The sequence below is a fragment of the Lynx rufus genome, unplaced genomic scaffold (assembly GCF_022079265.1).
Source record: "Lynx rufus isolate CCGP_SWC_20201006 ecotype Redwood Valley unplaced genomic scaffold, mLynRuf1.p SCAF_11, whole genome shotgun sequence".
Lineage (NCBI taxonomy): Eukaryota > Metazoa > Chordata > Mammalia > Carnivora > Felidae > Lynx > Lynx rufus.
This window is the reverse complement of record NW_025814825.1, coordinates 68,327,600-68,352,898: the sequence shown is the minus strand read 5'-3', so window position 1 is coordinate 68,352,898 and position 25,299 is coordinate 68,327,600. Positions and strand designations below refer to the sequence as shown.

The following is a 25,299-nucleotide window of genomic DNA, read 5'->3' as shown; positions in this document are numbered from 1 at the left end:
CCTCACAGCTTCAGGTGCCACCTTGTCGTGCCAACTCGCAGGATCTGCTCTTCAAGCGCTCAATGCAGCGCCGCTAACCGGCCGCCCGACCGCCCTGCGCATCGCCCCCAAACTGCTCGGGCTTCCACGGCCTCGTGACCAGGCGGGAGCCCCCGCTGAGGCGGCCCTTCGCGTGACTCTTCCTTCTCGGAATTCGCCCGGCCGCCACACACACGTCCACCTGCGCGTCCCACGTCATCAAAGCAGTGCAAACGCATCCACCCCGGAGCGGCCCGGGGCCGTCCTGCTTCCCTCTGCGTCTGGCCCGGGCGGGCACGAGGCTCAGCCTAGACACAACCCAGGGAAAGTGTTGAGCCTTCTGGGAAGACCCCCCCACCCCCCCCATCACAGGAAAGCTGCGTGTGACCCCAGGGGAGTAATGAGCCAGATCCTATTACTAAATACCACTCTCCAATAAAAGCAGCAGACCCCGGGAGAACTGGCTGACTCCAGGGAGGGGGCAGGGAAAACACAGGACGAGTCAGCAAGTTCCCAAAAGACAGCGGATGCACACGTACTCAGGGCCAAGTGAAGGAGTCCAGCGGCCAAATCTGGGGCACCCCGAGCCCCTCCAGGCAACGGCTTGGGCGCCCCCCTCAAAGGGCAGCCCACTCACCCCCACGTGTGGGGTGCATTTGGTGACCGGACGGTGGAGAGGTGGCGGGCACCCCGGCAACGTCTGCCTTCTTCCCAAACGCCCACAAGCCCGGGCTCATCATGAGAAGGCATCTGACAAACCCAAGGTGAAGGACACCCACAAAGCACCGAGCAGTCTCCTCAAAGTGTCCAGAACGTGGACAAGAGGGGGAAACTGTCAGGGTCCAGAGGGGACAGAGGAGGCGAGACGACCGCACGTGGTGCGGTGCCCTGGACCGGGTCCTGGGACAGAACAGGTTCGTTTCTGGGAAACCTGCTAAGACCCAAGTCAAGTCTGTGGCTCAGTCAATGGTGTCGTGCCAACGTGAATTCCTCGGCTTTGACAAAGATGCCATGGTGCCACGAGATGCTCCTCTGGGGGGGGGGGGGGCACAGGGTCTCCAGTCCCTTCTGTGCCACCAATTACCCCAAACGAAAAAGTCATATATCCCCAAATATAAAAGATCCCAAATTCTAAGAAGTTGCATCAAAGTTGCCCAAAGATATGGGGAGGGGGGCTTCCTGTGTCCCCCCCTGCCCTCCGGCAACCAGCACCTTGCTCTCTGTATCTGAGTCCACTTCTGTTTTGTCCACTTGTTTTTGGATCCCACATGCACACGAAATCATATGGTATTTCTCCGACTTCTTGCACCCTGCGTAATGCTCTCCAGGCCCATCCGTGTTGTTGCAACGGCAAGATTTGCCTCTTGTTTATGGCTGAGTAGTATTCCACGGTGTGCACACATTTTCTTTGCCCAGTCGTCTATGGATGGACAACGCTGGGTCGCTTCCGCGTCTTGACTATTGTGAAAAACGCTGCAGCCACCGTGAGGGTGTATGTACCTTTCTGAATAAGCATTTCCATTTTCTTTGGGAAAAAATGGGGTTGTCGTTTGGGGTTTTGGCGGGGCGGGGGGGTGTTGGTGTGCTTCCTTCCCCGCCCAGTGTCTCGCCTTTCCAATTTTGCAGGACGCGGTGTGAGAATCTGACGGTGGCATCCAGCCTTTATCAGAGGGACAGTACCACAGGCACAGGGAGGCGTGGGAACGGAGACGTGGGGGAGCTGGGCCCGGACGGCGTGCCGAACTGCCCCGCACGCTTCCCGCCCTGTGTGTGACCAGGGAGGGGTTCTGTTACTCGTAACCATCGGCATCCTGACGCCGTGTGTTTCCCAGAAGATCAGTTAGATTTAAAGATCAGCAGAAGTGACCACCTCTTCGTAAGTTACGTCTTCGCGTTTGCAAACGGGCAGGGTCTCCACGGACCGGCACCGCTCTCTGCGACTGTGTGGAAGCTGCCTTCACACAGAGGTCAGAGTGCCGGACTCCACGCCTGTGCGTTTCATCATCACAGACGGGATCCCTTCTGCTTACTGTCTGGATGGCTAAGAACTTGTACGGATTAATCACTAAAGGCTTTCACTGCGTATCACAGGTTTTCAGTAAATCCACTTGAGTTTCCCAGATGCATAATCACATTTATAAATAACTCTCCTTCCTTTCTGATACCTCAGGATTTACGGTCTCTTCTTGTTTAATTACTGATTTCAGTAGTTAAAACTTCTAGAAAATGTTTAAATAAACACGTTTATGTCAAGCATCTTTGTTTTGTTCAACTTCAACGTTTGATTTCCATGTTTCCAAAACAGTATTAATGAAATATTACATGTTTCAATTTTACTTTGAGTAATCGTTGTTTAATCAAGAGACGTTGAATTTTATCAAATATATTTTCAGCATCTACAAAAAACAGATATTTTCCTGTTGATAAATTATTAACTTATTAACATGCTGGATCATGTGACGCAATTTTTCCGAATACAAAACCACACTCACACGCCTGATAAACAGACTGTTTTCTACTTGCCGCTGGGTCCTCCGTGGGACCCTCTGGCGAGCACGCACAAGCAGCGGTCTACGGTGCTGGCCCCTGGGGCTCCGCGGTCTCTGAGTGTTCGTGATCTCTCTGGAGCCGGACAGTTCGCACAGGGCTGGAGTCTGCCGTTCCTGGACAACTTGAAATACCTGTACCTGGTGACAGGTCGATCGTTCTGTCTTCCTCTAATAACTGGCCAACTTAACTATTCTCTCTTCTTCGGTCTGTGTATTTGTACATACTTTGCTAGAAAATTACCCGTTTTTGCTCATTTTTTCAAGATCATTTAAATACAGTTGAACAAACTAAGGTCTTAAAACCGCTTTAAGTTTGACAGGTTTCCCTGGAGAACCAGGAAGAACAACGCAGGTGGCCAGGCGACAGTCATACCCTGAGGCCTCCCTGTCCCCTCCCCAGGTTGTCACTGCCCAAAGGTTGTCACTGTTGCAGGTGACGACCTGGAAGAAAGTAGCATTCCTTCCTATGACCCTGCTAAAGTCCCCAACTCAGAGACAAGAAGGAGGAACGGCCATATACGTGTGTTGATGGACAAGGGGCTGGTCTGCTGGCCTCGGCCCCGGCCCCCACCCTACGCTGGACCCAGAGCCACCTGGGAGGGCTGCACTCTGGTCGACTACAAACCCCGAGTATCCTCTGCGTCGTCCACACCGCAGGGTGGACGTGAGGAGCGCAAAGTGCCTTAGAGCGTCTTTGGCTGATTTCTTAAGTGGTTTAGGTTTGGAATTGAAACAAATTTTCAAATATGCACCACTTCAAATACACGGTAAAGTAAGTGGTGCCGTTTCTGCTCAGCCCAGAAGCTGTAAAACAACAGTGCAGAACAGGCTCGCTGGTGTCTGTGCCACACCCGGCAGAGGAGCTCCCGGCAAGGCTCCCACTGGGGGAGCTCCTGGGGGAACGGGGCGAGGGGGCTCCCGCAGGAGGAGCTCCTGGGCAGGGCAGGGGCGGGGGGTTGTGGTGGGGCTCTCGCATCCCACAGGGGAGATCCTGGGGGGGCGGAGCGGGGGGGCTCCTAAGGGAGGGGCTCCCGCAGGGGGAGCTCCTGGTGGGGGAGGGGTCAGGGGTGGCTCCAGTGCAGGGGCTGACGTGGCCCCCAGACGGGCCCAGATCTCTGAGTCAGCAGCGGCCAGTTCCCATCTCCCTGAGGCTCACACCGGGCCCAGGCAGGCGGTCTCTCCAAGCACAGCTCAGAGTCCACTGATACAGTTCCCACACCCAGAACAGGGCCAGGCATACAGCAGGCACTCAATGAACACCTGCCGCAGGAATAAGAGAAGCCCGGATGTAGCCATCGTGAAGGCCGGAGCTCCCAGACCTCAGGGAAAGGAGCTCTCTCTACCACACCCAGGACCTCATGGCATATACCGCTGTTCATCTGTGACCTTAAGACCTCAAGACACTCCTGAGATACGCCTTCTCCTCCTCAAAGCCTAGAGCGTTTGGGTCTCCATTCCAAGAGCCATTTTCACAGCCCCCGGTGCAGGTGGGAACACTGAGACCGGCATGGCCACGGCCACCAAGGAAACCCCGGGTCCCACATCCACAGAGAAGGGGTCACGGCCTCTCAGACACACGGTGGCCACACAGGCCCAGGGGGAAGCCCGGGGCTGTGGGGACAAACCTCCTTCCCCCACCGCGGCCTTCCCAGGACAGGTGCTGGCCACACTCCAGGAGCCACCCCGAGAGGGCAGCACGGGCGGGGAGCAGTGGGAGGCAAGGAGACACGACAGGGGCCTCCAGCCACCACACGGAACCGGGAGGCCAGACGGACCAGAGGACCGCAAAAGGTGTGCGCATCGGCCACCGAGGCTCCGGGGCCTTCCTCGGCCCCTTCGCGGGTCTCCTGGACAACTGCCCAGAGCACAGAGCAATAATCCCCAGTTAGCAGCCCCTACGGTCAGCCTCACCGGCAATCACATGGCCAACAATGAAGCCACCACGCATCGGGGAGAATTCAGGGCCTGTTTCCCCTACTTTCCCCTACTTTTTCTGTTCCTTTTCTTTTCCCGTGTGGCACCCACTCAACATGTCATTTTTCTTTTTTTTTTTTTTTTTAACGTTTATTTATTTTTGAGACAGAGAGAGACAGAGCATGAACGGGGGAGGGTCAGAGAGGAGACACAGAATCTGAAACAGGCTCCAGGCTCTGAGCTGTCAGCACAGAGCCCGACGCGGGGCTCGAACTCACGGACCGCGAGATCGTGACCTGAGCCGAAGTCGGCCACTTAACCGACTGAGCCACCCAGGTGCCCCAACACGTCATTTTTCAATAGCCATCCTAAGAAAAGAATTCCTTCTAATTTTAAAGTTCTTCCGTACAGCAACCCATGATTATGATCTTTTTAAACATACACATGTATTCTGTTGCTTTCCCGACCCTGTGTATGCTCTGTGCTCACTACAACACGGAAAATTACCATTTCTGTAAAACCTGTGGCTAAGAATATGCTTGTGCCTAATTGCCACGGTGTGAATGCGTGGCCGCACCCTCATTTTGACACACGTACTCACTACGGAGGGGCAGACGCGGGACCACGCACAGCGGCACAGCCCCACCCCCCCCCGCCCCCCGCCAGGAGGCCACCTCACTCCCTGAGAAAGGCCAGAGCCAGACCTGCAGGCCGCACGGGGTGCAGGCAGGACACGTGCACGGAGACACGGGAGGAGCCCCCGCAGCGGGAGAGACCCTCAGCCGGCCCCCAGGTGCCGGGGAGGCTGCGGACTCCGAACAAAACCTCACGCTGGTTTCTAGTCTTGCCCAATTCCCAAATTCACACCATCGCCATCTGTGACCCACTCACTCTTACCCCAAAGTGAGCGTCTGGGGAATGTTTTACATAGAAAAATACACAGAAACCGGAAGGACAAGGGTCCCACGATCATTTGCACGCCCTGCCCCTTCTCGTGGCACAATGTGCTGGAAGCGCCACGTCCCCCAAACCGGCGGGAGCACCGGTCCGGAGGACAAGGGTGCCTTGGTCCCGGTGGGGCCAGGGAGACTCCACCTTCCAAGGCCCACTCCTCACACGCACGATGCAAAGGGACCTCAGCCCCAAGGTGCTGGCAGCCCGCGGGCTCCTCCCCGACGGCCTGAACGACGTCCCTCACACTCGGCCACCCTGCACCCTGCAGGCCTGCCCCCGACACACTCCATCCTGACCCCTGTCCCCTCTGGCCCCCTCCTTGTCCCTCCCGTCCTCCGCTCTTGTGGCTCCTCTGCCTCAGGGAGGAGGGGGTCTCCCCGGGTCCTCAGTGCTCCTCCTCCCCCCGACAGACGCCCTGTATGTGGAGGCTCCCGCCGCTCTTGTGACTCTGGAACTAACCCAGTTGGCCGTGTCCCTGAATGTCAGCGCGCCAGACTGGGGACTGCAGTGACCCCACTTGGGAGGGGTCCCAGTTCGGTGTGACCAGCACCACATACTTAAAACACAGAGCCAACCTCAAGCACTACATACTGTTCAAGCCTGACACCTGCCCCGCTGAAAACATTCCAGAAGGTTCTGCGCCATCTCAACGGGTACGGGCAGAGGGCAGTGTGAGACTGAGGATGGGCTGAGCCCCGGCTGATCTGGGGAATCAGAGGGCCAGGCTAGGGACCCACACCACATGGAAATAAGACACTCTGGGATACCCTCCCTGGGGCCACCAGGTAGGAACCGTGGAAGGCCACTAGCCCAAAGACACGCTGCTAACCTGGCCGTCGGGGGCCCAGGGACAAGGAGTGTGCGGTCAAGGACAGAGCAGAAGTGAGAGCCGACCGCCCACGGCAGGACCCTCCTCGTCCCGATCCTCAGAAAGCGTTCCTTGGACGTGCTTTCCAGGATCGGGGCCTTGACCCCCCTCCCTCCCCAGTCCCTCCACACCACAGTGAGGAGTCACCCACAGGTTAGCGGTCCCCACTCTGCCACCTGTCATCTGTGACTTGGGTTTTCTCGTCAAGAGCAGAGAACAAGACAGAGTGGCATGCTCCACCTCGAAGGCCTTCGCTCTTCCAACGTGAATCCGAGATGTGTCCCCAGGCCCCTCGGGGAGTTTGCCTGCGAGCTCCTGGTAACAACATGAGGCACCTGATGAACCCTGACCTCACGGAGCTTCCCTTCTGCGGGGACAGACTGGGCGCTCTAAGACTCTGACACCAGGTCACACGCTGTCCTGGGAGGGGAGCCACAGGGACAGAGAAGGGGCCCACACCTGCAACTCAGCGCGTGCCAGGGGAAGAGGGCCCGGCTGACTGCCTCAGACGGTGGCCCTGGTGGCCCAGGGTCCCAGGCGAACTACGGCTGGGAAGCACTCCAGCAACAACTGGCTCTGGGGTGAGGGCAGCCAGCTCCTACAGGCAGGAGTGTGGGTGTGGCCCGGGCTGGGTGCGGGCTGGCAGACATGCCTCAGAGCTGGTGGGACGGTCCAGCAGGAGCTGGTACGGAGGTCAGGGTGGGGATCGGCTTGCAGGACAGAGGACCCAGGGAACGCTCTGTGTGTCTGCCCTCCCATCTCCCCACGAACCAGCCTGGGGCCGTCCACCTTCAGGAAAAGGGGATCAGGGGCAGACTGGCCACCAGGCTGAGGCCACACTCAGGAGGCAAGGGGCGGGACCACGTGTAGGGCACAGTCTACCGGCCTGAGGTCAGCAGGGCTCCCACGGCGGACGGTGAGCTCTGCAGGCTGAACTCAAAACTGTAGCTGCAAAATATTCAAATCTGCAATTTGTTCTCTAAAGAAAAACACAGTCGCAACCAGCAAGCAGAGCCCGGAGTCACTCTCAAGTTCCTACGGCCCAAAAACAAGCGAACCGACCCTGCGACGTCAGCGATCCCGATGGGAAAGAGGGCGGCCAAGGCCCCCAGACCCGCCCAGGCATCCTTCCCAGCCTGGACACGCTCCAAACCCCAGGAACCACCCCCATGCTCCATGCAACGGCCACCAGGAACGTGAGAGCCGGGGTACGGACAACCACAGATGTGATAGCTGGTCCCCAGAGGTGAGGGGCGGTCCACGGATGCCCATGGACACGGGAGCTGGTCCATGATGTCCAGGGATGTGACAGCTGGTGCACAGATGTCCGCAGACGTGTGAGCTGGCCACACACACAAGCGCGCACGTTCATCCACTCCTGCCACTTCCCGACATCCCCTTTCACACCCGTCTCCAAAGTCAAAGCTCTCAACCTCACGATACTTGGCAAAACTACCCCTCTGCCTCTCCCGAGGCTCAAGGCAGTGCCTCTGCAGGAACCCGTGAGGGCTTCCCAGCTGGCTCTTGAGCCCATCAGCCGGCCACACCCAGAGGCCGGGCGCCGGCCCCGCAAGGCCCAGCGCACAGGCAGGAGCTGTCACAGCTGAGCAGTGATACATAGGAAGGAGGGCTCAAGGTCGGCCCACGGTGGCACCGCTGCCAGGACCACTGCCTGGAGAGCCCTCCTTCCGCGGGGATACCACCCCTCGACCCCTCCCGTGCCCAGGGATGTCAATGCCCTTTGTCTGGAGGGTGGGCAGTGGGGCCCCAACAGGCAAGGTGAGGCTCCTGCAGCACCCTGGTCCCCTGAGTGGGGCCACCTGGGAAAGGTCTGCCGCACGCAAGCAGGAGGGCACAAAAGACACGCTATGGCGGAGATGGGCACGGAGGCCGAGCTCCGCGGCGGCCTCTCAGACAAGATGGACACAGAAAGAGTGGGGCCCACAGGGAGCGGTGCCACTCCTGCTAGAAGGCCCCACGCTCCTCGAGACAGGCAGCAAACCCGGCAAGGGCTCCACACGCAGCCCAGGAGCTGGGGGGCTCCCTGCCTTCTTCGGGTCATCTGCCTGTGACAGCCTTGTCACTCAGCCACAGTCCCCTCCCTGCGTCTGAACCCAGAAGCAATGATCCCCGTGAGGCCCTGGAAAGCTGCTCCTTTCTGTGATGCAGACTCCGGCGTGGGGACCCAGAGTGAAAGTCACGTGCTCTCCCCCCTCGGCGCCCGTCAGAAGCCGCCCCCCGCCGTTCAAAATTAGCACCACGCCCTGTGCCCTTCATTAACCCGAGCTGAAACTCAGCGCCACGCTTCACCAAACATCAGTTCTTGAAAATAATGTACAGTTGGACAGTTGGGGCGCCTGGGGGCTCAGTCGGTTAAGCGTCCGACTTCGACTCAGGTCATGATCTCATGGCTTGTGAGTTCGAGCCCCGCGTCGGGCTCTGTGCTGACGGCTCAGAGCCTGGAGCCTGCTTCGGGTTCTGTGTCTCCCTCTCCCTCTGCCCCTAGCCCACTCGCATTCTGTCTCTGTCTCTCTCAACAATAAATAACAATAAAAAAAAAAAATTAAAAAAATTAAAAAAAAAAAAATCAATGTACAGTTGACCCTGAACACGGGTTTGAAGCACACAGGCCGGCTTCTCTGCTGGTTTTCCTGGTAAGTGCAGCGCGGTACTATAAACACATCGTGTCCTCCTGATCGTTTTCTTGGTACGTCTTCCTTCCTCGCTTGATTTACTGTAAGAATACACAGCATATAACACGTACAACATGCTACACACGTGTTAATTCGCTCCGTTCCTGGAAAGCTTCCAATCGGGACACTGTTAGCAGTAAGTGTTGGGGAGTGAGACGTTATTACGGGGCTTTCTGATTGCACAGGGCGTCATGCCCCTAACCCCTGGGTTGTTCAAAGGTCAACCGTATGTCAAGAGCGATGGTCGGAAAGTAGTCTCTGTTAAAACACATATTTACACAGGGGCGTGTTAAACGTACACACAGACGCACCCAGACACGCGCAAACGCATTTGGCCTCCATGTTAGAGTATAAAACTTCTGGCAAACGCCAGTTTAGGAAATCTCAAGGAACGAACACACCGCATACCATGGCAAACAACGCGGGTGCAGAGGCGGTGGGGGCGCCCCAGACCGCTGCCCCGACGGGGAGCACCACATCACATACAAGTCCCGGAAATCAGAGACCTCAGGCTCTTGCTTTCTTCCTTACCTCTCAGGTTAAAATGTGCATTTTCAGACTGCTAATGACAAACTGTTAGAAAAGTGTACTTTAAACAGAACTACGATCGACCTTTAGAGCAGCCGGAACTTGACCCTGGGGCACTTCAAACCCCCAAGTGAACGTGCTCGGCGGGGAGGACAAGGGCTGGGTGAGGACCCTTGTGGGGCCTCTAGGCTCCTCCCAGCACTGCGCCCCGGAGGCAGGAACCAGGTCACCCTTGTCCAGCCCCTGCCACCCACACAGTGGAGCCCGAGACACCAGTGACGGGAGGGGAGAGGCTGTCAAGCGGGTCCTCTGCCCAGCGGCAGCAGCAAGGGTCCCCAGAGGCAGGGACGCACTCAGCCGCCCTCCCCTGGGCCCCCCAAGCCCGACTCCCAGCCCTGCCCAGGAGCCACCTATTTTTAAAACCTCCTTTTCTGCTCAAACTGGCAAGAGTTCCGTCTACTCTTAACTAGAGCCCCGTAAGCCGCAGCTGCTAAGAGTCTCACCGGCATCTTCCACACCAGACTGGCTGATCCCCCAGAGCAGGGCTCACCCAGTACCTGGCTCAGTAAGGACAGCGTCACCCCCTGGAACGCACCCCTCGTGCCTGAGGCCAAATGGACGGGTCCCGAAGGGCATTTCTTCCCAACCCCGCTTCCGAAGACCGTTCTAGGTACTTGCTGGTTCTGCCTCCTGTCAGTCACGAGGGGTCGGAGAGAAGGGAGCCCACTGGAGCACGTGAAGCCTGTGACGGAATCGCAGGCTCTCGGAGCCGTGGACCAGTGCCCAGCGACATCACAGCGCTCAGAGGGGCATCTGGCTGGAGGCTTTGCGTTTATTCAAGCAACAAAGTCAACCTACGTGCACAAGGGCCACCTCACCCGGGGCCCGGGGCCGGGCATACAGGCAAAGACTGTCCTGAGGGTTGGTGGCACGGGACAGAGGACCCCAAGTCAGGGCCACGACCGGTGCGCCCAGCACAGGTGACTCAGGACGCCACGTCAGAGTGGTGTCTCTGCTCAGGAAAAAGCGGGAGGAGAGTTCAGCGTCAGCCAAAAACACAGAAGGCGGAAAGCAAAGAGTGAGGCTCTGTCAGCAGGAGCTACTGCGGCAACGTGACTTTCGAGGAAGGTTCCTGGGCGACTTAATCCCGGGCGCAGCCCATACTGAAAACAGAAAACAACGGAAAAAGAGGTGAAACCAAAAAGCTGGGGCTTTGAAAAAAGATCAACAGAGCTGAGAAAACGTTTGGCTAGAGCAACGAACACACTGTGGACAAACTGTAAAGCTGGGGCTGAACAGACCGTGCGGGAACCCCGCGAAGGGCCACACGCCAGCGGACCGCTTAACCCGCGTGAGGGACGCACGCCCGGAAAGACGCGCTACCAAAGCCGCCTCGGAAGAAACAAAGGCCTGATGCACCGGCAGAAGGGTCAGGAGTGAATCAAACAAGACAAGCGCAGGGCTTGTGCTAAAGCGCGTAACGCATCACGGAAAGGAAGCGAAGAGGACCTAAGCCCTCGGAGGGCTCTCCCGTGGCGGCACACTGCAGGCACAGTGTTGACGTGGCGACACGATTCCCAGAGAAACTGCGGGTCCAGTGCGGCGGGGACCCCAGGGAGCCCCCCGTGGAAGCGGACAGGCCAGTCCCGGAGCGCGTGTGCCGTGCAGGAGACCCACAACGAGCTCGAAGAACAAGCACCACGCGGAGGACTCACACTCCCCCGTTCCAAACCCGCGACAAAGCTACCGTCCTCCACACGGTGTGGTCCCGGCACAGGGCAGACGTGCGTGTGCGGGGAGCGCACCGGAGAGATGCGTCTTTATGGCCAATTTTCAACAAGGCGCCAAGACAGTCGGAGCGGAAACCAGGCTTGTCAACAGACGGCACCGGGACCGCTAGGTAGAGATCCTAACTCACGATACACACAAAAAGTGCGTCCAACAAGCGAAAGACCCAAACAGAAGGGCTGAAGCTACGATCTTAGGGGAAAGGGTCGGGGTAGATCTCCCTGACCCTGGATCGGGAGGCGGCTTCTCAGAGACAACAGCTGAAGCACAAGGAACGAGACAGATGACTCGGACTTCGTCGGAATGCGCTTGCGAGGACGCCGTCGAGAATGTGCCAAGACAGCACGGAGCGACCCACTCTCCGCCATGGGGCACTGCTGCGGCACAGGGCTGCGGTCGGTGGCACCAAGACCGGCGGAAGCCTGGCCCCGAGGGAAGACCCCTGGGGGCTGCCGGTCCACCACGCGCCCCCTGGGTACAAAGGCCAGGGCACGCTGCCCGCGTGTGTCAAGCGATCCTTCCTCCGAGGCCAGGGGTCCTTCTGACGCTCAGTGGCGCTTTGTCAGCTTGCAACCAGGAGTCCACGGGACGGCGGGGGTCCGGCTCGGGCGCTCAGGTGGAAGGAGGGCACCCCAGCCACCCTCCTGCTCCACAGTCACACCAACCCAGACAAGCGGCGGGAAAAGTCCCCTCGGCCAGCCACAGGACGTACAAGTGGCCGTCTCCTCTGCTTTCTACACACAGGAGAAGGAGTTTACGGGGACCCGGTGAGCGTGGGTGCATCCCTGAGGAGGGATGTGCTCCAGGAGCGACCCCCGGCCCCAAACCTACCCGGCTGCAAGCACACGCCTGCCACCCGACCAGAGACCCGTTCCACCAGCGCGTCCCGGTGCACCGGCTAAGGCTGTCCACGGCCGGGCTCTGAGCCGGCGGTGTGCCACTGGCCCCGAGTGTGCGGCTGGGGAGGACCTACGTGTTTTGTAACTTGAGCACCGGCGGTGGGGTCGGCCCGTGTGTGACAGGGAGGGGCTGGCCCGGGCCCCCTCCGCCCCAGGGCCTGCGCCCCCACCGGGCACCGGGGACGCTCACAGACCCCCAGTCCACCGCCCCCGACCCGGGAACGGTTCTCCCTCCGTGAACGCACCGCTGGGGCCACGTTAAATCCCGGGGGGGGGGGGAGGGGGGGTGTGCGTCCTCTCTCACGACATGCTACAATTTCACGTCCACCTGTCACAGGGGAGGTTCCTCACGCAGCAGCTGCCATAACACGCGGACCGGTCTGCGGTCTGTCTGCGCTGCCGGCATTTAAGGCAACTCGAAACGTCGTGCAAGATACCGACGAGGCATTTCAGGGAGCCTTTCTGGGTCACTCTGCGTGACTTTTTCCATTACGGAAAACTAGAACCATCAGGGTTATCAAGGCTCACAGACGTCACTTTTCTCCCCGAATCTAGGAGACGTCCGCCTGCCCCTGGCAGAACCTTCTCACACCGCAAACAGACATGGGAGTGCTCCCGCCAGGACCTTGCCGCCTGTCACCCCTCGCTCCGTGGGAGGCGCTCCTCGACGGACCCCGTCCTGGAGGGCCAGTCCCGCGCACCTCTCCGCTCACCTCCCTGGGCTATCCGGAGCTCCTCACCCTTCCAGCCCAGCCCTAAGCACCCCCTTCTTCCCCTTCCGGACTGACTCACTTATCAGTAGTGAAAACGCAGGCAGGGCGCAGACGGTTCCGACGGCCCCCGTGTGCACGGAGGAGGGAACTAACTGTCCCTACTCAAGGCCCTGCCCTGGGGGACGACAGTGGGGTCGAGGCAGTGGCACCCACACCTCTCGGCTTCTTCCTACTGGGCCACGGTGGGGGGGGGGGGGGGCCGTGAGCCACAGTCCCCACGCACGGAGGGAACGAGGGCTCGAGCACAGTCAGACCCACGCAGCCTCTCGGCCCACAGTGCAGTTTCCGCCACTCACTGGCTTTGCCGGACCACGCCGACCACACCGCCCACGCCGACCGTGCGGCCTCCCAAGCAGGCCTGTCTCCCCATTTCCTGCCTCTGCTCCTGCCCTGCAGTGGCCCCGGAGGCCGCCTCTTCCTTACTTCTCCAGCCGGCCCCCAGGCCCCAGACACTTCAGGTGCTGGCCCTGGCTGCTGGCCCAAGAGGCTACCTGTGGTCTCTGGGCCCAGGGCATCTCTGGGCCTCCTAAGCGACCTTCAAGTTCCTCTCCTGCCCCACTGGGCGGCCAGGGCAGCTGGGTGCTCAGAGTATGAGCCACGAGCCAGGCGGCCCCAGCGTAAGGCCCCTCTGCCCCAAAGGCGGGCTGTGCCTCATCCCAGCAAGACACGAGCGGGAGTCCCTGCCTCGGGGGGTGAGGCCCTGACCATGTACGAGGTGCCTCAGACGACAAACCCCAGCTCCTGCCTGCGGGCTCCTGGGGCCCTGCGCCCCACACCCCAGGACACCCTTCTTGACAGGCCTCTGCCACGCCCCAGGCCCCTCGCAGGCTCCTGTGGCCTCCTCCCCTGGCCCAAGGGGCCTCCCTTCTTGGTACTCGCCCCTGTGACCCACAGCTCCCTTCCTGGGATTTATCCTGCAGTCCCTCGCATCCCAGACACAACCGGTGGGATGGGTGTGGGAGACAGAGGCAGGGAAGGTGGGACGTGAGGGGCCTCAGGGGCCTCCCCCAGGGGCCCTCGAGGTTCTCCAGCGCTCAGCCGCTGTGCCTGGCCAATTCAAGGAATGCCCCACGGAGGCGGGCAGGGTGAGCGTGCTCCTGGGAGCACTGGCACGGGGAGCCCTCAGGGGTGTTCCCTGGAGCTCCCTGCCAAGGCTCCGGCCTCTGGACGAAGGCCCAGCTCTGAGGAGCACTCACCAAGCCCAAGGCCACCAGAACCACGCTGTTAACAGTCCCTAAAAATGAGTCCTCTGGGCCCGCACCCGCAAGCCCGGCTGGGGCAGAACCTGGACGGCACAGCACAGTCACCAGCAGCCTGGGGGCCCAGGCCTCCTGCCCCCAAACACCTCTGCCACAGCACCAGGTGTGCCTGGGCTGCAGAGGTGAGGACAAGGCCCTGGGGGCTTCAGAAGCTTAGGCGAGACCCCACCTGCTGGTGTCCTGGACGGTCCCCGAATCAGCCACCGGACACTGCTTTGCTTCCCCCGGTTGGTCAGTTCCTTCCACTCACCCACATTCTGCTGGCGGCCTCGACAACCACGACTCCCTCCCCCGCGGCCCAGCCTTCCACCCCCCACCTGGACGGGGTGCACGGGACGCTGCCTGGATGCGGCGGCGAGGGCGGTGACGGCCTTGCAGCAAAAACAGGAAGTTGCAAAAGATCTGAAAAACCATAGGTGATGAAGGAGGAAAGAGCAAACAACACACGTGTCCCCAAAATTTGTTTGTCGCTTGGACAGATGTCATTCTCAACAGAACGTCTTTAACCAAAGTCCAGATCACCCCAAGTGACAACACAGAGAAGAGCGTGCTCCACGCTCGGGCTGGGCAACCACCTGCAGAGCTGGAAAAGCGTGGCCCCGGGACGCATCCCGGTTAACCCTGGGGCCCAGGACTAGAACGGGACTCTGAGCGCCCTGGAGGACACCCACGGGCTAGGATGGGACGCTCCCTCCGTCCCCCCACCCGGCCCCAGCCCCGGCCGCCTCTCAGGGCCACGCCTGCCCCGGGCTCTGCAGGCCACACCATGGTTTTAACGGCACTGACCATCGGGGGCCCCTAGGTGGTTCAGTCGGTTAACCGTCCTCTTGATTGCGGCTCTGGTCATGGTCTCATAGTTTGCGGGATCAAGTCCCACGTAGGGATCTGCACCGAGTGTGGAGTCTGCTTGGGATTCTCTCTCCGCCCTTCTCCCACTTGAGTGGGCTCTCTCTCTCAAAATAAATAAACATTAAAAAAAAAAATACTGACCATCCAACCCAGCTCTCAGCTCCACATGACCAGGTTCACCCAGAAGGTCACAACTCCCCAGCCTGACCGTCTCCAGGAACGTCTCACGGAGGGGGCAGCCACCCACCGACAACGGCACGGGAGCCTAAGTGGCAAGGCAGGGTGCCCAGAGCTGGGGCCAGGCAGCTGTGTCCCAGTCGTCCTCAGGACCCCGTCCTCCCTCATCTGCCCTGCGCACCCCAGGCGGCACCCCGGGACTCATGGAGGGTGTGGCTAAAGAAAGCCCCTGAGCCAGATGGATGTGGGCGCAGCCCCCTTCCAGGCAGGCCTCGGGCCCTGAGCACAGGGCGTGCCCTCCCCCACGAGGACCAGGCCCCTCCCGGGGACAGGGTCCTCCTGCAGCTTTGGGAACACGGCTGCCAATTCGCTTGAGCTCCCCACCTGACAGGGTCCCTGCTGACAGCTGGTGCACCACGGGATGGCACCCCCATCGGCGGGACCACAGAACATCCCAGACACCTGGGAGGGGCGGGGACAGCCATGACACCCAGAGGCTGGGAGAAGAGAAGTCACCTGCCAGAGGCACTCTGCCCTACTCGGCGGCAGGGATCCTCCGTGTACCAGGGCGGTGGGGGGGAGCTGTGGGTGCCACCACTGCCCGGCTCTCGAAGACCAGTGCCACCAGACTGACCCTCGAACGTGGGACTCGGCACCAGCACTACAGAGAAATGCCCCAGCCCAGCATCCACACCGGGGCTGTGAGGCAGAGAAATAGAGTCCCGGGAGCCCAGGGTGGCCTGGGAGGCCCTAAGGCAGCCATCCTTACTCCTGTCCCACCCACATAACCATGCCCGAGGGCGTGACACAATGACAGGTAGGTTCCACCCAAGGAGATGGCCCCTCCTGGGAGGTCCCTGACCCGGGGTGGGGGCGGGGAGTGAGCAGAAGCACAACAGCCCCAGAGGCGCCCTCCCGCCAGCACAGTCGCAGCGTGCCCAATACCACCGTCAGGACCCGAGAACACCGCCGTCGTCGTCAACGGCGGCATCATCGTGGCGCAGCAGAGCGCCGTGGCTCGACGCCTGGTTTTTAAAGGCAGAGGCCAGAAAACGCACCGGGCAAGCACACGATGGCTCGGCCACACACCTCCGTCGAGGCCGCGCGCCAGCCCGGCGCGGACAGGCCCTGGAGCGGGCGGGCGGTGCCTGGAGAAGACATACGCTCCCTGGGCACGTGAGCACAGGCGCAGACGACCGTCTGCACCAGCTCAATCCAGGAACCACGCCGCATCCGTAAGTGGGGTGCGTGCCCAGCAGAAACCCACTGGGCCCTAAGGAGGGACCGAAGTGCTGACACGAACAGCGGCGGGGGCGGGGAACCACCAGCCAGACTCGAGGGCCGCAGTCGGTGGGACTCGAGCACGCGAGGTCCGGGCTGAAGGCAGGACTCCGGAGACGGCACGCAGAGCCGCGGCACCGAGGGCCTCAAAAGGCTGGGAGGGTCGTGTTCTCAAGCGAGCGTGGTGACAGCTGTACCCCTGCAGACACCTTCTGAAGTCCCCGCTGGGCGAATGGCGGGACACCCACACCGTCCGGCGGCAAAGACACGCAGAGAAACGCAAGCCGGAGCCCACAGCCCTTCGCCCGACCAGCAGAGGGGCTCTAGGACCCAGCTCTCCCGCTCCGTCAGGTCCAGGAAGGCACAGGACTCCCCACACCCTGGAGCAGAGCCCCAAATCCGCCTGCCCGCAGCGCCCCAACACAATGGGACCTGATGACAGCCACACCAGCAGCCAGCAGGGCAGGACAGAAGCACAAAGCCTGTCACTGATTCAGGTGGGGAAGGGGACGGGAAGGAGGGCTGGGATGACAGCGCAGCACCGGTCACTGGGCGCGGTCCCCTGAAGGGACAGCACAATCCTGCCTGCGCAAGGAGGCCAGAGAAGCTTCAGGAGAAGCACAACCGTGGAAGAGCACACCCTGTCCAGGCCACGGACAACCAACCTGCCACAGGCACTTGGTCGGGGAAGGGGCGGGGGGCAACGAGGCACGTGGGGTGACAGTCCCAGACGCGCGGCAGGGGAGAAGGCCAGAGCGGCAGAGGCAGGCCAGGGAGGCCGTCCCACCAGCCACACACAGGAGCCCGTGCCTGGGGCGGCTGAGGGACCAGCCCGGCGGCCCAGGCACTGCTCAGCCCCAGACGCAGGTAAGGACCAGGCTGCCACCCCAGGGAAGGCTTGGGTGGGAAGGAGGGGACAGAGACCTTGAGAGGAGGTGCCTGGGGCCACCCGACAGCACCAGCACCTCACGCTGTGAGGGTTCCCTCCTCCACCTGCCACAGCCACCGTGCCGGGTGTCACGCCAGGCAAAAGAGGGTACCGAGTGACAAGCGGCACGCTCCAGCAGCCACATCTTCCCGTCACCGCGTGTCCCTGCAGTCCACGGCACGCGGCCTGGCAGCAGCACCGGGAGCAGGTCCCTGCACGGAGGCCCAGGCCTGGCCTCCGGTTCCCAGAACAACTGCTGGCTGCTCAGGGGCCCTGAGGGGCGGGGCAGGAAAGAAGGGTGTCGGAGCCCGGGCACTCTGCCACGGGGAAAGAGGGGCCCCCCGGCCTCCGGGGCGCGGCCCCAGACCCAGCTCCCGTGAGGCTCGGGGTGCAGACAGAGGAGGGCGCGGACCCAGCACGCGCCCCAAGGCTCCAGGGTAGGAGCAGGAAAGCCACCCCTAACAGCGTCACATTCTGCTCAGACAGAGGGGGGAGCGCGGCCCAGGCCCGCCAGTCCCAGCAGCCCCCAACCCCAAAGAAGGGCCCGAGGCCCCTGTCAGAGCAAAGGAGGGAGAAGACGAGGGGCCTCGGGTCACGACAACCCACCAGTGGGTCAGGGTTCAAGTGAGCCCAAAGCCACACTCCCGGAGATGGGGTTGAGCTATTCACTAAAGGGAAGACCCACACCAGAGGCAGCGTTTTCCTCGAGCCTGCGTGGCAGCCATGCGCCTCCCTGTCCAAGGGGCACAGGGTCGGCCCGGGAAAGCCCCCCCTGCGAGCGGGCAGGCAGAGCGCCGTCACCCCTGCCCTGCTCTGGACGGTCCCCACCCTGAGCCGCCATCCAGGGACCGGGCCAGCTCCCACGCGGTCTCAGGTCACACGCACGCGCTGCACCAGCACGTGGACAGTGTGCCTCCACAGACAGCACGGCCCAGCCCGGCCGGCCCTGCGGGCCCACCCCTGCCGGAGCGCCATCACCCCCCCGCAGACCCAAGTGGGTACCCCGTTCAGTGCCTTTTCTAACCGCAGGACACACTTTGTGAACTCAAAACAAACTGTCGAAAACGGTGCAGGCACCCTATGGATTCCCGTCACCAGAGGACAGGCAGAGGCAGGGACACCGAGTAGAGCCAGAAAGACAGCTCAAGTCCCAGGACGCTCTCCTGAAACACAGGCCCGTGCGCAGCCTCGCCTTTCCCGGACCGGCCTGCAGGCCACCTACCTCCCGCCACTCTGGATTCACGTAAATCATCCCACAGTCACATTTCTGGATTAACGCTGCCGTCACTTGAAAAACCCGAAGGCTTTCACATCACTTCCACATCTTCCGTGGGGCTGGACGAGCCGTCGCTTCATCCGCGTGCACGGTTAAAGGTCGGAACCCCGATGGCGTCCTCATCCTTGTCTCTGTCCGTCCGTGAGCGTGATTATCCGAGCTCTCCCGGGAGCCCAAGGTCAGACCCGGAGTGGACCGACTCAGCCCCCGCGCCCACTGAAGAGCTCCGTATGAGCACGCTTTTCACGGTCAAACACATGCTGAAACATATCATCTGCTCCCCCGGAGGGGAGGCCCTGGTGAGGGGGCCCAGGCTTCAGAGTTCTGTCTCCACTGCACAGGGAGGGGAGGGGGCCACCCAGAGAAGGAAGGGTGCCACAGGGCACCCCTCCCAGCCTGGGCCAGGCAGAAACTGGGCCTCGAGCCTGGAGGCCGGCTGCTATCCCCCAGCCCGTCTGGGGAGCGGGTCAAGGCAGGAGAGTCTCAAATGCCCTAATTAACTGAAGCAGCAACGGAAGACAGAAGTGAAAGTCACCTTATGTTCACCTGGGGAACGTGGCACATTTTCCCCGCCACCTCCCTTCCCCAGCCCCCACGACCGCACTCCTTTAGTTGCCTCCGTGTTGGAAGGGCCCAGGGACACATGGGGACAGCCAGGCTGCATCCCAAAAAAGTGGCGACAGACAGGTGACCACGACAGCGCCCAGACGCCTCCACTGCTGTTCTGACCAGCCACCTGGCCCTGTGTTGATCCCCCACCTACTGGACCCCATTCGGTGGGGTGGACACAGCCCACCTTCCAGGAGGTGACCCTTGTGCCCACCCGCCTGCCCGCAGGGACAGATGCTGGCGCTGAGCTGGTCCACATTTAAGGCACCATCATTCCGCAGTCCCTTAGCAACCCTGGCCCAGCTTCCCCATGTCCCCTTGGGATCAAACAGTGGGCTCCTTATGGGCCATCCGCTGGGAGGCAGCCTGCGTCCGATCCAGTAACTTCCAAACCGGACCCGGCGCATCACGGAATCACACCTCAGCACAGGCCTCTTCCCCCAGAAACCCGCACACCACCCGAGGCAGACCCAGGGCGCGCCGGGCCCCCTCCCCTGCTCTCTCGCTCCCCAGGGGACACGGTCTGCGTGCCGACAGAGTGTGCGAGACAGGCCCTGGACGCAAGTAGAGGGAGGGCCCTTTCTCAGCCACGTCCAGCCTCGGGTGGGCCCCAGGGGATGAGGGGGCTGGGGGAGCACTAAGGGGCTGGCAGAGAGGCCCAGCCCTGTCAGCCCCCAGCCCTGCACCTGCTCCAGGGGCCCAGGAGGAGGTGCACGTGCCCCGGAGATCCGGCAGCCCCGGGCTCCCTGATGTGAGCTCCCCACCGTGCACCGGGCTCTCCCGGGCAGTTGCAGAAGGAGCAGAGCCGATCCCACCGCACCACGGGCTGAGCCCCGGGCCCGGGGCTCCTTCCTGCCTCCTGGGGATCTGAGTGGACAGGGTCTTTCAAGGCCTGAGTCCAGACAGGCCCCCATCGGCAGTGAGCGTGGCCACGGAGAAGCGGCCGATGCTGCGAGGTAGGGGTGAGGAGGGAGCCAAATGCAGGGTGTGTGCACAGCCCAGGAAAAAGCCTTTGAAGCAAGCTGACAAGACCTGGAGACTGGGAAGCGACCAGAAGCCTGGAACGTGGCTGACGGAAGGTAAAATGGTACGGATGCCGGGCAGCGGTGAGCAGTTCCTCCAAAGGAGAAACACGGAGCCACCAAAGACCAAGCAGTTCCCCTCGTGGGCATGTGCCGGGAGAAATGAAAACCCACGTGGGCACAAAGCCTGGACACAAATGCTCAGAGCGGCACTGGTCGCGGCAGCCAAACCCTGGAAACTGCCCAAATGTCCATCAACTGACAGTGGCCCTACGCACTGTGGTATGTCCACACCGTGGCACAGCACTCAGGCCTAGAAAGGGAAGAAGCACCAACACCCACTACGGGTTGAACCCTGGACACGTCACATCCGGTGAGCACAGCCAGACACAGAAGGCCACACAGACGATCCCAGTTACGTGGAACCCCCAGAGCAGGTAAACCCTAGACCAGGTAAACCCCAAAACAGGTAAACCCCTGAGCAGGTGAAACCTGGAACAGGCAAACCCCAGAGGCAGGAAGTAGCCTGGTGACCACAGGGGCTGGGATTTCAGGGGAGGGTGGCTGCTGAGGCCATCCTTTCTGTTTAGGCACAAAACAGGTTCCACAATCGACTGTGGTGGCCTCTGCACAAGCCTGCAAACACACCGAAAACCGCTGCTTCACAACCACCACGTAAAGGGGTGACGTGTGTGGCAGGGGAATGATGTCTCTGTAAAGCCATCAGCGAGGTCCTGCAGAGGCAGACAGATCCCTGCCGTCAGGGCTGCCCAGAGCCAGGGACAGACGGGGACTGACCGCCGACCCTCCAGTTCGAGGTCCCCGTGGACTCCACCAAGCCCGTGTGCCCAAGTGCTGGGACAGGAGCTGTGATGAGAGTGGGGAGCCAGCAGGGATGGCCACGCACACAGTACTAGCTGGGGGGGGGGGGTCTTGGGGTTCAAGGAGCTTTCAGGCTGGGATGAGAACAAGAACGAAGAGTGCAAACCTGATGGCACAGGACTGGGGGGGCAGGTACCCAAGGCAGCCGATTCTCCCACCGGGCTGGGGGGGGGGGCGGGTGCCCAAGGCAGCCGGCACCCCCACCGGGCCAGGGGCAGGGGCTCACAGACACCCACCACCAGAGAGGCCTTGGAGGGCGCAGCACAGCACCTCTGCAGAGCTCGTTGCACAACCACTCTGCAAGCCTGGGTACAGGGCTGCTCAGCCGTTGACCAAGCAAAAAGGGAAACCAGCTCAAAACGGACAGGGAGCTCAGAGGCACCGCAGGACGCAGGCCCCCCGGCAGACGCCCAAGGGCTGTGCTCTCGAAGCCTGCCGCTCGGCTGACGGCCTTTCCCAAGAACAGCCTTGCCTTGTAAGGGTGGGACTCGGCTCCAAAACCGTGGCTGCAGGAATTCACCTTCTGACTTCACTTCTAGCAACAACATAAGCTGGAAACCTCCCTTGTCAAAAATCTAGCCATCTCAAGCACAGTTCGGTATGCAGCCCGGGCCACCCCTTTCCAGGAAACCGGGTAGTGCCACCACGAGCCCAGCTGGGGGTTACAGAAGGGCCGCAGGGCTCTAGTGGGGCACTCAGGCAGCTGCTGTGAACCCAGAAAAGTCACGGCACCCCCAGCCACGTCTAGGCCCCCCATCCAGGGAGATGCTTGTGCAGGTTCAGGAAGAGCCACCAGCTTGGACAGAGGCCCTCGGAGTAAAGGCCAGGAGACCTGGCCAGGGGTCTGCTGGGTCACAGCTGTGTTCACAGTAACACAAGACTCCCATCTCCTGTCCCGGGCACAGTCTCCTGAGTGAACAGCGGAGCTTTCTGAGGAGGGGGGGACGTGTGACAACGTCACCACCTGACACCCAAGCAACCAGCTCGCTCTCTGCTTTTCTCAGTTCCTACCTCCCAATGCGGCAAATACTGGTCGTGCCAACCTACATAGCCAAGAACTCTTTGGAGTCCCCCTGTTTCTGAAGGACGTGAGGGTAACATTTGAGAACGATGGCACCCCTCGTGGGTAACTGCACGTGGGGGAGGAGGAACCTGGTCCGCCAGCCGTGGCGGGGGTCAGGAGCCAGGGGTGCTGAAGAGAGGAGAGCAGCTGCCAGACAAGTCTTGGTGCGTCCCCTCCACACTGGGAGGAGGTACAAGGGAAGATCGCAAGACTGCAAACGCACAAACACACCACCTACCGCAGACGCGTCCTTCACAGCACGCCATGCCCGTTTCTAACTCGGACGCCCTCCCTCCCCAGGACGATGAAGCCGGGCAAGAAAGCATTCCTTCCCAGGCCTTGCCACCTTCTGAAGAGCGTGTTGCTCAGTGTGGACACGTGTTGTGCAGACAGAGTCACCAGGCAGGTCTTCTGAAACCTACTATAAACCAAGGAATTAACGCCCCCGTCACTCAAGAATCCACTGCTCTCACCAGCTAGGTGTCTCCCACAGGCACCACTGCCCCGCACCCCAGCCCCAGCGGGTGCCCCAGAGCAGGGTGAGACTGCTGTCCGTGCTGCCCCTCCAGGCTGCCCTCCGCACCCCGAGAACCTACGGGTTATGGGCAGAGACTTGTCTATGAGCCCACAAACCAAAGACACCCTGCAAAATTAACCAGCATACTGTTTACCACAACAAGCGTTCCTTCCAGATGCAAAGAGAATGCACAGCTCCATACAGCCTTCGTGACAAACAAAAACCCGGAGGGAACGTGTCGCCACACAAAAGTAAATGAAGTTACCCATTTTCATGTCAACAGAGAGAAGTGCGCGTATACAGCTGAAACACAACAAAAATGCCAGAACTCAGAATCAAAGATTACTGGAAAGAATGTTTGCACAGCAAAATTCTTTTTCCCTTTGAGACTAAAATGCCCCACCATGCTTAATTTTCCTGACATTTCTGAGGCTTTGAAGCCTCAGCTAACGGATCTGAATCATCTGAGCAAAACCATGTTATAGTGGCATGTTACTGGAAAGCCGAGAATAGAATGCTAAATATACAGACACACACCCATACAGGGCACTTTTGTAGAAACGATCAAACGCCAAACTAGATGAAGTTGTCCGAGGGAAACGGCTCACCCCCAGCAGGGAAGGAGAATACACGGACGCCTGGAAGTTAAAATAAGAAAAACACAAAAATAGCACCTACTCTTTGTGAATAAAATCAAACCTAGCCCGTCCGTGACCTCAGCTTACTGAAGCACCTCGCCCCTGCCCACTGCCGGCGAAGGAAGGTTCCGCCAGAAGCCAGAACCCTCTCCGGAATCGAAGCCATGCTTGTGTCGGTGGACCGGCCCACACCCACCGCTCACCTAGCGAGGCCGCCTCAGGCTCCGTCTGTGCCATCACCCTTTTCTCTTAAACAAGCACGCCACTTGGAGCCGCATTCTGCTTTATTTGGGTTGGCTGTGTAAGTACCAACAGCGGGCTGGCACCGCGGCTGAGACACCCAACTAGGTCAGCCGGGGCCTGCCTCCCGCCCCGGGCGCTCTGGGCGCCCCGGTCCCGCTGCCTGCTCTCTCCCAAGGGCCGCCCTGGGTGCCTGGGTGGGAGGCCCCCGGAGGGAAAGGCCTTGGGCAGTCCCATCCCTTCTTTGGCCTTGGAAAGCTTCTCGGCATCTTTCTCTTTAATAAACGAGAAACAGAGTCCTCCGGGGCTGCCCACAGAGGCCCTTGTCTGAGAACTAGACGGATACTAAGTTACAAGGTGAAATGAGGGCGCCTGCCCCCGGAGGAGTGAGCCACCCACCCGGAGGAGGCCGGCAGGGGAAGCCTGCACACCCCGCCCGTGGCCAGGGGCCAGTGCCGTGGAGGTGGGGGGGGGGGGGGGGGGCGCGGCGGCAGAAGTCAGGGGCTGGGGTTTGGGAACCAAGGTCAGGGTTGTGCGGTCAAGAGTCAGGGACCAGAGTTGGGGCCCGTGGACAAGGGTCCTCAGGTCAGGATTCGGGGACCTTGGACAGGGATTAGAATTGGGAGTTTAGGAACCAGGGTCCCGGGTCCCGGCTCTGAGGTCGGGGTTCAGCCTGCGCAGTTTGGAGGCAGGAGGTGGGGGACCCCGATTCCAGGGTTTGCGGCAGCGCTCAGGGGGCCGGGGTCTGGGGTCCATGGCCCTCGGGTTTAGGGGTACCAGGGTTTGGAGGACCCAGAGTCCCGGTCCAGGTCCCGACGTGCGCGACTCAGGGTGTCAGTCCAGAACCTGGGGCTCCGCGCTCGCGGACGGGGACCAGGATGTGGGCCCCCGGGGCCCCAGGGCGCTGGGCTCAGGGTCGGGGTCTTGGTCTGGCCGCCGCCGCCACAGCACTTACGTCGTCGAAGAGCGAGCCCACGTTGGCCGTGACCAGCAGCACCGCGGTGCCCGGGGCGGCCGCCTTGCCCGCCATCGTGGCCTGGGCCGGCGGCGGCCGCTCGCTCGGGGCCGGACGGCCGGGGTCTCCGCGGGCCGCGGCGTCAGCTGCGCCGGGGGGCGGCCCCGGGGCGCATCGCGGGCTCGGCGGCTCGGGCCGGGCCTGGCCGGGGTCCGGCCGCGCGCGCGCTCGCTCGCTCGCTCTCGCTGCTCGGCGGCCCCGCGCCCGTCGCTCTCCGCCCGCGCCTCACCGCGGCCCGCGCGCAGCCATTAGGATCGCCGCCACCGCCGCCGAAGTTCCCGCAGCCGCCGCCGCCGCCGCCGCCGCTGAGGCGAGTCCCGCCCGGAGCCGGGGGGCGGGGCGTGCGCGGGGCGGGGAGGGGCGTGCGCGGGGCGGGACTGCGCGGGATGGGCGGGGCCACGGGAGGGGCATGCTCGGGCGGGGCGGGGCCAGTGGGAGCCTGGCAAGGACGGCGGAGCGACCCTGCGCGGGGCGGGGAGGGGCGGGGCGGGGCCCCTCGGGGGAGGGGCTGAGCACTCGTGGGGCGGGGCCTACGCGAAGCGCTCCTGCGTCAGCCCCA

At 61.5% G+C, this 25,299-nt stretch overlaps 1 protein-coding gene across 10 annotated transcripts in view; it reads right to left on the bottom strand.

Moving 5' to 3' along the window:
- The window catches only part of INPP5A (inositol polyphosphate-5-phosphatase A), a 175,548-nt gene extending 150,759 nt beyond the window's left edge, over nucleotides 1-24,789 (bottom strand). For 9 of the 10 annotated variants that reach the window (XR_006960969.1, XM_047073641.1, XM_047073646.1 and 6 more), the window contains exon 1: nucleotides 24,681-24,789. Coding sequence is in view for 8 of the 10 variants with exons in the window: in XM_047073641.1 (XP_046929597.1) it covers nucleotides 24,681-24,755 (75 nt within the window). In the remaining 2 variants the exon portion in view is untranslated. Of the gene's footprint in view, nucleotides 1-14,412; nucleotides 14,449-24,680 lie in introns of those variants that run through there. The other variant, XM_047073645.1, reaches the window with a different exon arrangement.
- Between the last annotated feature and the right edge of the window lie 510 nt (nucleotides 24,790-25,299).